The sequence below is a fragment of the Lagopus leucura genome, unplaced genomic scaffold (assembly GCF_019238085.1).
Source record: "Lagopus leucura isolate 7727_CA_CO unplaced genomic scaffold, USGS_WTPT01 Super-Scaffold_650, whole genome shotgun sequence".
Classification (NCBI taxonomy): domain Eukaryota; kingdom Metazoa; phylum Chordata; class Aves; order Galliformes; family Phasianidae; genus Lagopus; species Lagopus leucura.
In genome coordinates this window covers 1,990,360-2,003,224 of record NW_024962253.1, presented here as the reverse complement: position 1 = coordinate 2,003,224, position 12,865 = coordinate 1,990,360, and the positions used below count along the sequence as shown (strand labels likewise).

The 12,865-nt window shown below is 41.8% G+C and overlaps 1 protein-coding gene across 1 annotated transcript in view; it reads left to right on the top strand.

Moving 5' to 3' along the window:
- CELF4 (CUGBP Elav-like family member 4) overlaps positions 1-12,865 on the top strand; it is a 715,704-nt gene that overhangs the window by 664,147 nt on the left and 38,692 nt on the right. The window contains exon 11 of the mRNA XM_042862314.1: positions 5,645-5,728. Within this exon, the coding sequence (XP_042718248.1) occupies positions 5,645-5,728 (84 nt within the window). The remainder of the gene's footprint in view (positions 1-5,644; positions 5,729-12,865) is intronic.

Sequence of the window (12,865 nt, the reverse complement as noted above, 5' to 3'; positions counted from 1 at the left end):
AAATAAAGAGAGGAGTCATTTATGTTTGCTTTACAGCCAGTAGGGAACAGTAGGAATCTCAGAGGCAACCTGCTCAGATAGCCCCAACCATCCTCCACACTCTCTTTGGACAAGAAACTGCTTTCCTAAGTGAGGCATTTAAGTCAGGTACTTCAGCTTTGTGTAGGGACCCTCATTTTAAATAATTATATTTCAACTTTTACTCCTTACTAGATCACTAATTCAGATATATTCTATATGTGTTGTTATATATATAATTACATTTAATATTTTAATACAGTCAGAATAAAATGAATCAAGATTAGACTATCACACTAAAACATCCTGATGGCCTAGAACTACTTTGGGGGAGAAATCTCATTTTGTGAGAAAATTAGAAATGTCAGCAATTCGATCTAATTTGGAATTAATTTTTTTCTGATGTCAGAATTTCCTGGGGAACACAACTTCCAGCTCCTGATTAGCTCTAGTACACATCCCTGCTGTGAGAACAGATGCACAGACCTAGCGTATCATTACTGAGATGTTTCCCCCATGCTGAAGGACTTTGGTTTTTATTACTTACCGGGGCTAGATTAAGCACAGGACAAAATGGAGAGCAGATCATTGCTTAACATAGCATTATGCCAGGAACAATCCAAAGCAAGGAATAACTGTTGTGCACACTCCAAGCACCATTGCCCAAAGATCCCAATGTTCATACCGCACGGTGTGTCTGTGGGTTGAGGGTGAGTATCACCCAGTGGACAAGTTATCTCATAACTCTTTGCTCCTTTCCATAAGCATCTGATATTAAGAATGACTGGGGGCCAGGTATAGGAGAAGAACCACTGATTCAAGGTAGGCAGCATTCCCAGTGTCCTCCATTTTCATGTAGTGTTTATCTGCTGTGGTTTTCTCTACTGTTTGCTAGAGGGAGAATCTCTAAGACACAACACTGCATTTTAGCAGTGAGTCAAGACCTTCAAACCTCTCTACCCTTTAACAGGAAGATGTAGCAAGAGGGAATTCTAATAATAACAATACTCAATGCTGAAAAGAGTGCTTTATGTTTGCAAGGATGTGCGCAAACACTGATTTATTAATGAACCTATCCTACCACAACAACAACATTGATGATCACATTGTTAATAATGATGCTAACTCTCAGCTCCTGAATCCTGGTTGGATAACAAGCCCAGACTGCTTGGCTGCTGCATAATTCCTGTAAAGATTAGTCATTGCTTCCACATGAGCGCTGAGGCTGTTGGCAGCTGATGGGTTGCACAGGATGGAACAGATCCAAAATTTCCAAAGGTAGAGACAAAGTCTTAACTCAGACCATGTCAACCAGGCAAAACTTGGGGGTAATTTCAAATTTGTATTGTATTACTCATCTTGACATAGTTTAGGAAACAAAGAAGTACACTTGGATACTAAAATAAAGTAGGGCAGGTTTATGACTCTTGCATTCAAGTATGCTGTGGACTAAATAACAAGCAAAGAATAGGCAACAAGTTACAGCCTCAGAGTGTTCACTGATGAGGTGAGGTATATTCCCACTTACCGTGCATCCAGACAAAAGACCACTTGCCAACTTTGTACATCCATGTGGGGACACCTCATTTTTAATTACTCATATTGACAGTTGACATCCAGAAATAGGTTGGGACACTGTTGTCCATCTTAAGTAACTTGCCACAAGCTGGACAGTGATGAGTATGGGCAGAGCAATGACTTAGCAGTTCAAATCTTACCAAGCCAAATCAACACAGACTCAGAACAGATCTCTCTTCCATATGTTCCAGTGTTTCCAGGCACATGAGTTTCTGTTATACAGCATAACCATGTATGCTGTTATACAGCATAACCATTGCCTGTCATATGCAAATCGTTCATAAACTGTGTGTTCCTTACAACTTTTATTTCTTTTTGTCTGAATCCAGACTATCTGTGCTTCCAGTATATTAATGAGCAGCAATACCTATTACTTAAAGCAATAAAACTAAAAGCCGTGGTAGGTGTCAGGATAGAAATGAACCTTGATTCATAAAATGTTGCAATGGTTAGATTTTGAGGTGACTTACAGCCCTTTAGAAAACCAAAGTAAAGTGCTTAGTAAAGAATTTTAGTATTATATTCAGCCTTGAACTGCCAACTGTACCTATCCTCAGTGATCCATTAACTCAGTCCAGAATAAGACCTTTCTCTTAGCAGTAAAGTTTTCACTAAGATTTTGCCATACCAACAGTAATCTTGTTCCAATGATCTTGATCCCTTTAAAACTCTTTGCATAGAACTAACTTAGCGCTTCATAGCATTCTGAGTAGAACAATAAATGCATTCAGTCTTTCAAAAATATACACATATGCAGAAAGGGATGGCCACATGCATGATTATGTCATCTACTGTAGACTGACAGAATTAACTTGACTCAGGAATACGGGAAAAACAAGGTAGAGAGAGCTTGTTTTGTGAATTCTTTACCCAGGAGTCTAACTGTGATAGGTAACTTACGGATGGATGGGTTTAACAAGAAATTGGTTGTTAAATTCTAATGGCAGAATTTTCATATGTGAGGATGATAAAACAAATCAAACTACCCCAGGTTGTTTCTCAGTAGCAGGTGGAGTTTTCAGCATTAAACTAGCAAAAATCCTCTGGAGCTGGGAATGGAGTGAGTTTGGCCTTGAATGTTTGAGTCAGCGTGGGAAGCCACAGCATGGGTTTCAAAGCCACACTTCAAAACAGAACTGGGCTTTGGTCTCTGCTTTCTCACATCCTTCCTGGCCTTTTTCTCTTGGTGTCCAAGCACTGTTAGACAAAGCTGACTTTAAGATGAGCTAAGTGCTGTTCTCTCCTTGAGTCCAGCCTCCAAACCTAGTGTGGATGAAGTTGTGTGCTTCTGATCCACCTTGTGCCTTAGTAGGTATTTCTCAGCGCGTGCAGGCAGAATCTCTCTACTCATGCACAACACATCCAAGACCCCAGGAAATACAGCTGGCATTTTTGAAAGAATTTGCCAGTTTTACAGAGCAAACTGCTGGCTCTGGTGATGTCAGTGGGAATTTTGCCACTAATTGCAGTAAAGCCAAGATTTTACCCATTCCATAATAATGCAGATCTCAAATCCCACAGCAGAAGCGCTCTGGGGCACACTCAGATGAAGAAATGAAATTTTCCCTACTATTCTGGACCATGGTCTTCTCCTGGGCAGCATTTTCTCAGCTCTAACAGACACCTAAGGGTGTTGGTGTTTGTTTAACATTTTCAGACTGTTTCATATCTAGCTTATTGTGCCAGTAACTGCACTGTATGTAACTGAACTGCAGAAAGGACTGAAGAAAGGATAGTCGCTCAGTGGGGATACTAAGGAAGAGGCAGACAAGAGCTGAGGGGAAGAATGAAAAGTTTGGCATGAAATAGGGGAGCCTGAGTGTGGGCCACTGAGTTTCAAAAGTAAATTAGTTATGCAGATGACTGGGTGACTAATTGGTTAATTATCCCACTGTACCAGTTTCCCCCCCATTTGGAAGAAACTCAGTCACCATCCCCATGACCTCTAGGAAATGCACGAGATGCAAAGGATCAGCTGTTCCTTCGTGACAGTCCTTTTAGCAAATTAGTGGGGAAAATTGTGCTTAGCAAATATTCATTAGGGCTTCATTTTCCATTAATCCAAAAGGAAATGTGGAGAGCCTGTGACTTCAATCATGCTGAGGCCCAGGAATTTTAATGAGCTTTAAATGGGCATCTGTCAGAATCCTGACTTCGCCTTACTTCTCCTGCCAGCCGGGGGGATGAATAATGGCTAATAAAAGGTGGGAGCATCTAGGCGAACTCCTCTCTCTAACAGGAAAGGCAAAGTTGTAATTTGCTGTGTTACAACACCATAATTATGCCCCAATGAAGAAAACAAGAGTGCTAAAAAAACCTTTTCCTTCTCCACACTGTGCCCCAGCTTTAAATAGGGGAAAGTAGGCTCAGTTAGGTCACAGGGATGTAAGCACAGGAGCTGAGTGGAAGAAGGGCATCCCATTTTGCTCTTTCCTCCTACCCTCAAGGAGAATGCATTAATTCCCCTTCATTTGGACCCTGATGAGCAAACCAGAGCTGGAGTTACCTGTGGAGGTCACTGTAGACCTGGGCAGCAGCTGGAAGTAGCCCTGGAAATAATCTCCCCCACCCAAAAAGTCCTACCTCCTGAGACTCCACAGTTCTTTGCTGGTGACTTAAATGTTTAGGGTTTTTTTCCAACAAAACCACTTGTACACAAATGTGTAGTGTTGCACACTATATGCAGTGATACAAATCACAGTGTAAGCCAGAGGCAGGTCCTACCTCAAAATGCAATCAAAACAGAACATTTTCCATGCCTCGACATAAACAAAAAGGCATTCCACTGAAAGTCTTCTTCTCTGGATATTTGTTACAGTAGTGAGAAGAAAAAAAAAAAAAAAAAAAAAGAAAGAAAAAAAGACAGTTCCTGTCCCAAAGTCTAGGATTTTGGATTTTAATCCATCTATCATCTCTTTTGAGGAACCCTGTGGAATGAGACCAAACTGTCTAGATTATGGGGAGTCTTTGGAGTTAGTCATACTGTGGGGACAGAATGCAGAGTTCTACAAAACAAAACAAGTCCAGGGGTCTCTGTATTTTCCCTTCTACTGGTATCTCAGTCTTCACAGGAAACGGGAAAAATACTGAAACACTTGGGTGCAGTCCCAGAGAAGTAAAGGTTAGGGGGTGGTCACCCAAAACTCTACAGATTAAATGAAGTACTAAGAGAGCCAAGAACTGGATGTATTTTCTTTTTTTGTTCTTTTCCTCTACTTTATTTTTTCCATGGCCACGAGTGCTCCTGTATTCTTCTGATTCTGTGTTTTATTCTGGTGTTTGTGCTAGGAAGGTTAGCATAGACACATGGCGACTTTCTGAGTTCCTAGTCTTCTGCTTTCTTTGTTCCTCTTAAAGTGTCTTGAAGACCAACATGGGAGAATAAGGAAGGGTTCTTATGATAGATGTCACATTGCTAGACATGGAGTTTTACGAAGAGCTTTCAGTCTGGAAAAGAGGAGGCTCAGGGAAGACCTTATTGCTCTCTATATCTACCTGAAGGGAATTGTAGCGAGCAGGGGGTCAGCCTCTTCTCTTGTGTAACTGGTGATAGGACTGGAGGGAATGGCTTCAAGCTGTGCCAGGGGAGATTTAGGCTGGGCGTCAGGAAATACTACTTTTCTGAAAGAGTGGCCAGGAAGTGGAACGGGCTGCCCAGGGAGCTGGTGGAGTCACCGACCCTGGAGGTGTTCAAGGAACATTTGGATTTTGTGTTGAGGGATATGGTTTAGTGAGAACTATTAGTGAATGGTTGGACTGGATGATCCTGTAGGTCTTTTCCTTGGTGTTTCTGTGATTCTGTGAAGTGGTAACAATAAAGAGATGAGCCAGTAAAACTTAGAAAGCACATCCCACACCGTTTCCCAAGTGAGACACACTGAGGAGCCGTTTCTTCAAGACCCCTAAATGCAGGCCAGGCTCTGCAGACTGCTTACTGACAGGTATCCCTCACCAGTCACAGAGAGGAGACACAGCAAAATAAATCCCACTGTGTGCTTTCTCAAATCCCACTTAACTCTATTCATGGTTCTTATTTTTTTCTTGACAGGACCAGAGGGCTGTAACCTGTTTATCTACCATCTGCCCCAGGAGTTTGGGGATGCTGAGCTGATGCAGATGTTCCTGCCATTCGGTAATGTCATCTCCTCGAAAGTGTTTGTGGATCGGGCGACAAACCAAAGTAAATGCTTTGGTGGGTAAAGATAACAAAACAATTAGATTCATCCAGGAAAGGGCTTTCTCTGAATACTTTACCTTTCAACTGCTTTCTTTCTGCTTAACCTTTTATGATTTCTCTCGATTTATTCCTGTCAATACTTTCCCCCTTCCCTCTTTCTCTCCTAATTGTCTCATGCTCAGAATTGTATGCGCTGCTTAGAGGTGAAGGTTTGGCATCTCACCAGCAACTGGGTGCTGCAGTTGCTGGTGGTGGGGTGGAAAATATCTTGCCTCATAAGGGGAGCTGAGGAAGGTGCAGAAAAGACTAAAGCACCTGCAGCAGAATGGAGGAGGCCAGGGGGTTAGGTGAAATGCTGATGGGGTCAGCAGTGGGAGCATGTGGCAGAAGGAGAATTTCTGTATCTAAGACAAAGCAGGAACAGGTCATGAAGTCAAAGGGAAGACAGAGCTTGAGGAGCAGCTCTCCAGCAGGTGTGATACATTAAACTGCAAAGGGACAAAGGCTGAACAACATTAGTTGAATGCCTGTAGGAATGGCTGCTCAGTGAAATGCCAGCAACCATGCTCTGAACCCACCAGACCTGAGCCAGCGCTACAGCACATACAAACAGCCTGAGATCACCCTGTGCCTCAGCTGAGTTTGAATAAATACTGCGCTCACACAGCTCTGGGCATATGGCTGGCTCAGCTCCACCAGCTGGAGCGTGAGTGGAACACAGCCTCAGCTGCGTGTGGTCGGCCAGACAGGGACACCCCAGTCTGCACCCACAAGGTTGGATCAGCCTGCCAACAGCTGTGTGGTGACGTGTTTCAGTGAGATTTCACTGTTTGCAAAAGTGTTACTATGGAAGGTCCTTTCAGGCAGTGCAGCAGCAGGCAGACCTTGCCACCCTGCCACGTGGCACTATCCCGCTGGTGGACTGGGGATCTCTCCCATCCTCATGCTCACCAATGGGATGTGAAATGTCTTGTTCTGTGCCATCCAGTACTCCTTGCAATTCCATTAGAATTACAGTGGGACAAACTATTGCTTTTCTGTTCCTGTTACCTGCAGTTGATCTGGACTCTGTTTCTCAGGCAAACTTCCAGAGTTAAGACTTGTTGGAGTTTCATTTGAATTTAAAGTCACTTTCAATCTCCACACTGCGCTTTCCTTCTGTGCTACTTTCCCCACTCCCCTCCCAGATAGCCCACCTCCCAAAACTCCTACCTCATTTCTTGCTATGGTGCAAGACAGACAACACTTCCAAGAATTTTGTGCATCTTCTCTGTGCACAGTTTCTCTTTGCCCTCTACAGAGGGTCAGACAAGGTTGCTCTTTGATTCTAGAAGTGTTTTTCCCTGGTGTGAGAAGACACAGTAATTCCCTTCAACATAGTCATGGGATTCCTGTACTCCCAAACACTGGAAGAAAAAAAAGATACTGGTTAGAAGAAGCAGTTGGAAAGTTTAGATGAGAAATTACGAATTATCTGCACTCACTCCAGAGCCCACCTTCTTTGTGGAGTTTTAATCATATAAAAGCTCATAACAAAATGAGCAGACCAGCACAGCTCTAGGTGACATTGAAAACTAGGGCTCCAAGGATATCAACAGGTTAGAAACAGACCTTTGGGAGTGAAATTGCTATTCCTATCATAAATAATATTTAGGAGAATACTGTGCTTAGCTCCTCTCATAACTGGCAAGGAGAAAGGCAAAACTAAACGGAGATGTGAGGTGAGAAACAGATTCACTACATGTTCTCTTATCTCAAAACTATGGCTGCAAGGCTTCATGAGGATTATAACACATACCTAGCTTGTGGAGCAGTTGTGGGGCTGGCTTTATTGCCACTTTCAAGGTACTTTGAGGTTGTGGCTGAGCAGTGATCGGGGCATTTTAGCACAGTTTTTTCTTAAGCATGAGTCTTACTGGAAGAACCTAAACCACAACTTGTTTAACGCAGTAACATTCGATGCTGATGTTAGATTATTCAAGCTTGAACGCAGGAAGGTGCACTGTGGATGTACAGACTCAAGACCAAGCAAAAAGAGGAAATAGAGATTGCTATTTGATTTTAGTCATCTTATATTAACTTCTGAGCTACAAACATCCAGGTTCAGTCAGTTTCCCAGGTGTCCCAGGTGTCAAGACCCAATTTTCTCTGACTTTTGCTTGTTTTTTTTTTTTTTTTTTTTGATAAAGATACTAACAGTCATGTACAGCACTTCCAGAAGGACAGAAATGGCAGAAGTGCAGGTAGCTAATTATCACAAGTATGTCACTCTGCTCTTCAAAACCTCCAACCCTGCTAACCTTCAAGTTTAGAGCAACATAAAACTGTGGAGGGTATTAGAGATAATTTCTCTTGCTAAGTCCATTGCAGTTGATGCTGGTTTTATTGTTCTGAAATCCTACCTTTTTAAAAAAAGGAGAAATTATTTTTTCCAAAAGGATTTTTGTCAACTTTGAATGTAACAAAACTCTTTCCTTTTTCTGCTTAAACATTTCCCAAAACTCAACATGTAAAAACATAGCATTTGCATTCTGTTTTACTTTTTTTAACAAGCCAGAGCTCTCCAACTGGTAGCCTGGGGGGACAATACTGTCTGGCCCCAGAAAGATATTCCACCATTATATGACCTTTTAAAATGTATCTGTTATGCAGATCCCAAGTAAATTGCTCTAACAGAGTCTAGCCCCAGGTTGTAGAGAAATTGTCAAGAAGTCCTGCTTTTGACAAACTTAAAAAATTCCATGGAGAAAAATCTCACTTTTTTTTTTTTTTTTTTTTTTTTTTTTTTTTTCCCCATGGAAAGAGAAAATTCTTCATTTTCTGTTCTTCTGTCACTGTTGAACTACTATTAAGTAGCCAACCCTAAGCAAGTGAGTCAGGAGAGCACCATCTCAAAAAGGGACTTTTATTCCTTCCTGTTTGTCTCTGAACCTGCACTTCCCCTGCACTTTCAGCACAAAGACGGAAGCATTATCTCCTTTAGCCACTGCTGGAAGGGCAGGGTTGGGGAAGACATAGAAGAAAATGAGACCAGTTACAGACCTTTCTCCCAGTTTCCCAGAGTCCAACATCCTGCAGAAACTCATTAATACCTGTGTGCACTGAAAAAAAACGCCCTGCTCATAGAGCCTTTGACTTTCTGAGTTCAGTGGCAAACATTGTGAAATTCAGACTATGGCAAGAACTGATTTCATGCAAAAAAATGTGAAAGTGATCAAAATGTATCTGTTGTTTACCATAGCAGGTCTGCTTGCTGCAGTACATGAGATTGCCTGAGAAACAAACCTGACTTCTCACTGAAAAACAGTCATTTAAAAAGGGAGGCTTTTTTGCCTAAGATTTTCCTCTTGCTGCATGCATCCAGTCTGGACCCAGATCCTCCCTTTTCTCCTACTGTTTTTCAGATCTCTGGCTCTTATTTTCCCCTCTATCCTGATGCAGCTGAAATGTGTCCAAATACACACCATGCTCCTCCCTTGCACTCATCACCACCCTCTCTATCCCCATGGCCTGAGCCCTCATCACACTGACCATATTAGCATCTCCTTGGGATTCCCCTCAGGCACTGCCTCATCCACCCTCTTGTATTCAAAATTATTGATTTCACTTTCACAGCCCTTCACCGTTCTGTCCTTCTCTCTCCTCTCCTGCTAGCTCTTCACTCAATGCCCAGCTGATATTTTTAGCCACTTTAACCACACACACTTCTTTTACCATCACTAGGCCATGCTATCCTTTCCCAGTAAAATGGCAGGGCCACCATAGGATTTGTTGTCTAACTTAAGAAAAAATTACACTTAATTTACCTTGCTTTCTGGACAGCAGTTCCCAGTCTCACAATAGACTGATCTGGGTTGTCTTGCACAGGGACATAATATGCCTGATCATCAACTTCTACAGGACCTGGGGCACTATTTTGTGTCTGTATAAGGCAGAGACTTCCCACTGCATGTGTGTAAGTTCTTCTGTATGTAAATATATAAATATCAGTATATTGATGTGCTGGTCACGGTGGTTCTATGGAAAGCTTTCCTCTGAGATATGTAGATGATTTAACTGTGAGTGATTCGTGCATAAGGAAAAAAAGAAAAATCAGGTAATATGATGCAATTAAAGCTATTAAAGTCAGCGTGAGAAGAGTCACTCTTCATGCTGCCCATCCAAAGTTAACTGTCCCTCTGTGGTAAATATTCAGAATTTCAGGAGCAGTGTTGCTATACAGAATATTCTTCAAGAAGACATTTGAAGAACTAGTGAATGGCAAAGATAACCCTGTTCTAGGAAAATGTTTTAACAGAGAAGAGAAGGCAAAGGATAGGTTTGGGCAATATTAATTAAAAAGACATGACAAAAATGAGAAAAACGAGGAAGTGGATGGAGCAGCAGAGGCCAAATGATTACCCCGAGGTGTCACAGAAGATGTGGATAAATTAAAACTAAAATTGTTATACTGGTGCACTTGAAATTCATTCCTCTGGTCACCTCTTCTTGAGAGCAGTGAGCACCTGATGCTCTGTCTCTTTGCATTTCATCAAGCATCAGACACTGTCAGAGTAACTCTGTTCCACATACCCCATAATACCCATAACGTGCAGCCTCTCACTCTGCCTGTGCCACATACCCTCTGGTGTGGCAACTTCAATTTCTCTTAAGAAGCCAATGACTCCAGAACGATGAGAATAATCTCCTTCATGTCCACAAGGACACTGTGGTTTCCCTCCTTCAATTCAGTGCAGACTGACATCTCAGGTGTGAACAATTACATCCATTGGGAGTTTTTCACTTTTTCTACTCATGGATATTCACACGATGTTGGGATGCCCCATCTCTTTTTGAAAGTCCCCAGTTAAATGTAACAAGGGGCATTCTAGCTTTGTCTGCAAACTCTGATGGCTGCATAAAACCACAGGTTTATTTGGCCTAAAGAAAACATCATTTGATTCTTAATATAATATGGATGTCAGGTTTCTTTCCAGATTCCTGCCAAGAGTCCACCAAAATGTTTCTAATGGGCCACCCAATTTGGAAAAAAACATCCAGTCTTACTTGAAGATACCAAAGGATAAGAAAATGCTACTTGACAAGGGTCATAGTAGCTAATAACACCGTTAAATATTTCTATTCCCTACTCAGTCTTTTCTAGCTAATAACACTCACTGTGAGAAAAGCAGTGAGGGAGGGAGCAAGCTCAGAAGGACTGAGAGATAGAGCTTTTGTTGTGTTATGTTGTGGCAGTTCAAGACTTCAGTGTGGTGGCAGAAGGCAGAGTGGGAGAAGCAAGGCAGCAAGCAGGTCATGACAGTCTACAGACACTGGAATCTGAAACAGAAGTAGCAGAAACCTCAAGAGACTGGGGCACTGGGAAAGCTATGCAGGGCTCTGGGATTTAGGGGCATTGCAGAGCAGGTCTAAAGCAAATTGGCAGCACTCCATAAGATGCAGAATCGTACCAGCAGACCCTGAGGTACATCGGTAAAGTATTGCTAAGCACCTGCTCACAGTGTGCCTCCAACATACCCTGCTGGTGGTTTTGCACTTAAATAAATAAATATGCAAATTGTTGTCCTTAAATTCATCCAGGGAAATGAGCATGTCCAGGGGTAAGGTGATGTAATGGTAAATTCCAGTCCTGCGTTCCTGTCCCATCTGGGCAATCATAGGTTAACTAATCTGTGTGCCTTGGTTTTAACATCATGTATCAGGACACTGATTCTTCTGCAGAGAGGTTTGAGTTACGTGGATGAGTAGACCTATTTATCAGCTGTAAGGTTCTTTGTTGTGGCTTTTTTTTTTGGTGGGTTTTTTTCCTCTGATTCTTCCTTTGGTAAATGAGCTTTCTCAACAGATATTATTAGGGTAATATTAACAGGAATTATTAGATGGACTTTGGGACAAAAACTGCTTGCCTCTGTTACCAGTACTATCATTAAATGTTATTTTTTCCCTTTAACCTGGTTTCAGACTTCCTAAGAAAAGTCTCTACACTCGATTTTCTGCCAGGAGCCCTTAATCTTTGCATGAGCACTAGCAATGAATGTTGTCCAAAGCTTTAGACCAAAGCTCAGTGTGTCATGAAAGAAATCACTAACTTAAGTACCTAAGTTGAGACACTTTGGAGATGATTTACGACATATAGTAAGCATGCCCGACCCCTGGGATGTGTTGGTTCAAGTCAGCAGTAGTTTGTTCAGTCTTCTCCACTTTGAAGAACATGGCACAGACAAGCAGAGAAGACACACATCAGCAGGAGCAGGACAATACCAAAGGGGTGTTTAGGGCTTCCAGAGGAAGGGTGGAATAAAAAATACAGTTGTTCGTATTTGCTAGCTGCTCTCTATTACAATCCAAAGCATCTAGGATCTGGAACTTCAGTTCCAAGGAGTAAAGAAGGGACATTTCTCCAGCTGATACGAAAAGAGTTGTGTGAATAAGAAAGAGAATGATATGTTCATCAAACTCACTGTATAGCACTTCCAGCCACTGCAGTTGGTTGGGGGAGGTTTTAGGGGGAGGAGGAGGAGCGGGAGAAGTATTAGGGCTGTGAGCCACTATTCATTTACAAACTATAATTAATTTGATGTTTAGATTAATTTCTGATGCACTCTCAAAGGTGCACTGAAAGCATTTTTCCTTTATTATAATGTTGATTGCTTATTGGGGAGATAAATCTAACTGTCAGTTATGCACTGACTTACCAAAACTTTCAGACCAAGCAAGCATGTATGCATAAGGAACAGCTGTTTGCTGCTCTCCAGTTAAAGGGACAACTCTGTCTTTTCCCAATAACTCACATTAAAGAAAATCTATACATTGTACACAGGGATTTCTGCTTTCTTTTGTTGCTTAACAATTTATTAGACAAGAATATGTTAGCAGAATTTATCTTCTATTTATCTGTCTGTCTGTGTGTCTACCTTTATTCTAACCATATCTCCTCCCAGATGATAGATACTGTCCATCCAGAATATTTCCAGAAGTTATGTACATGTTTGTACATACCTATGCACGAATACTCACAATCATTTAAAACATTTTCACTAGTGGTGTAATTAAATGGAGAAACTAATTACTGCAGGGTCTTTGTGGCTACTC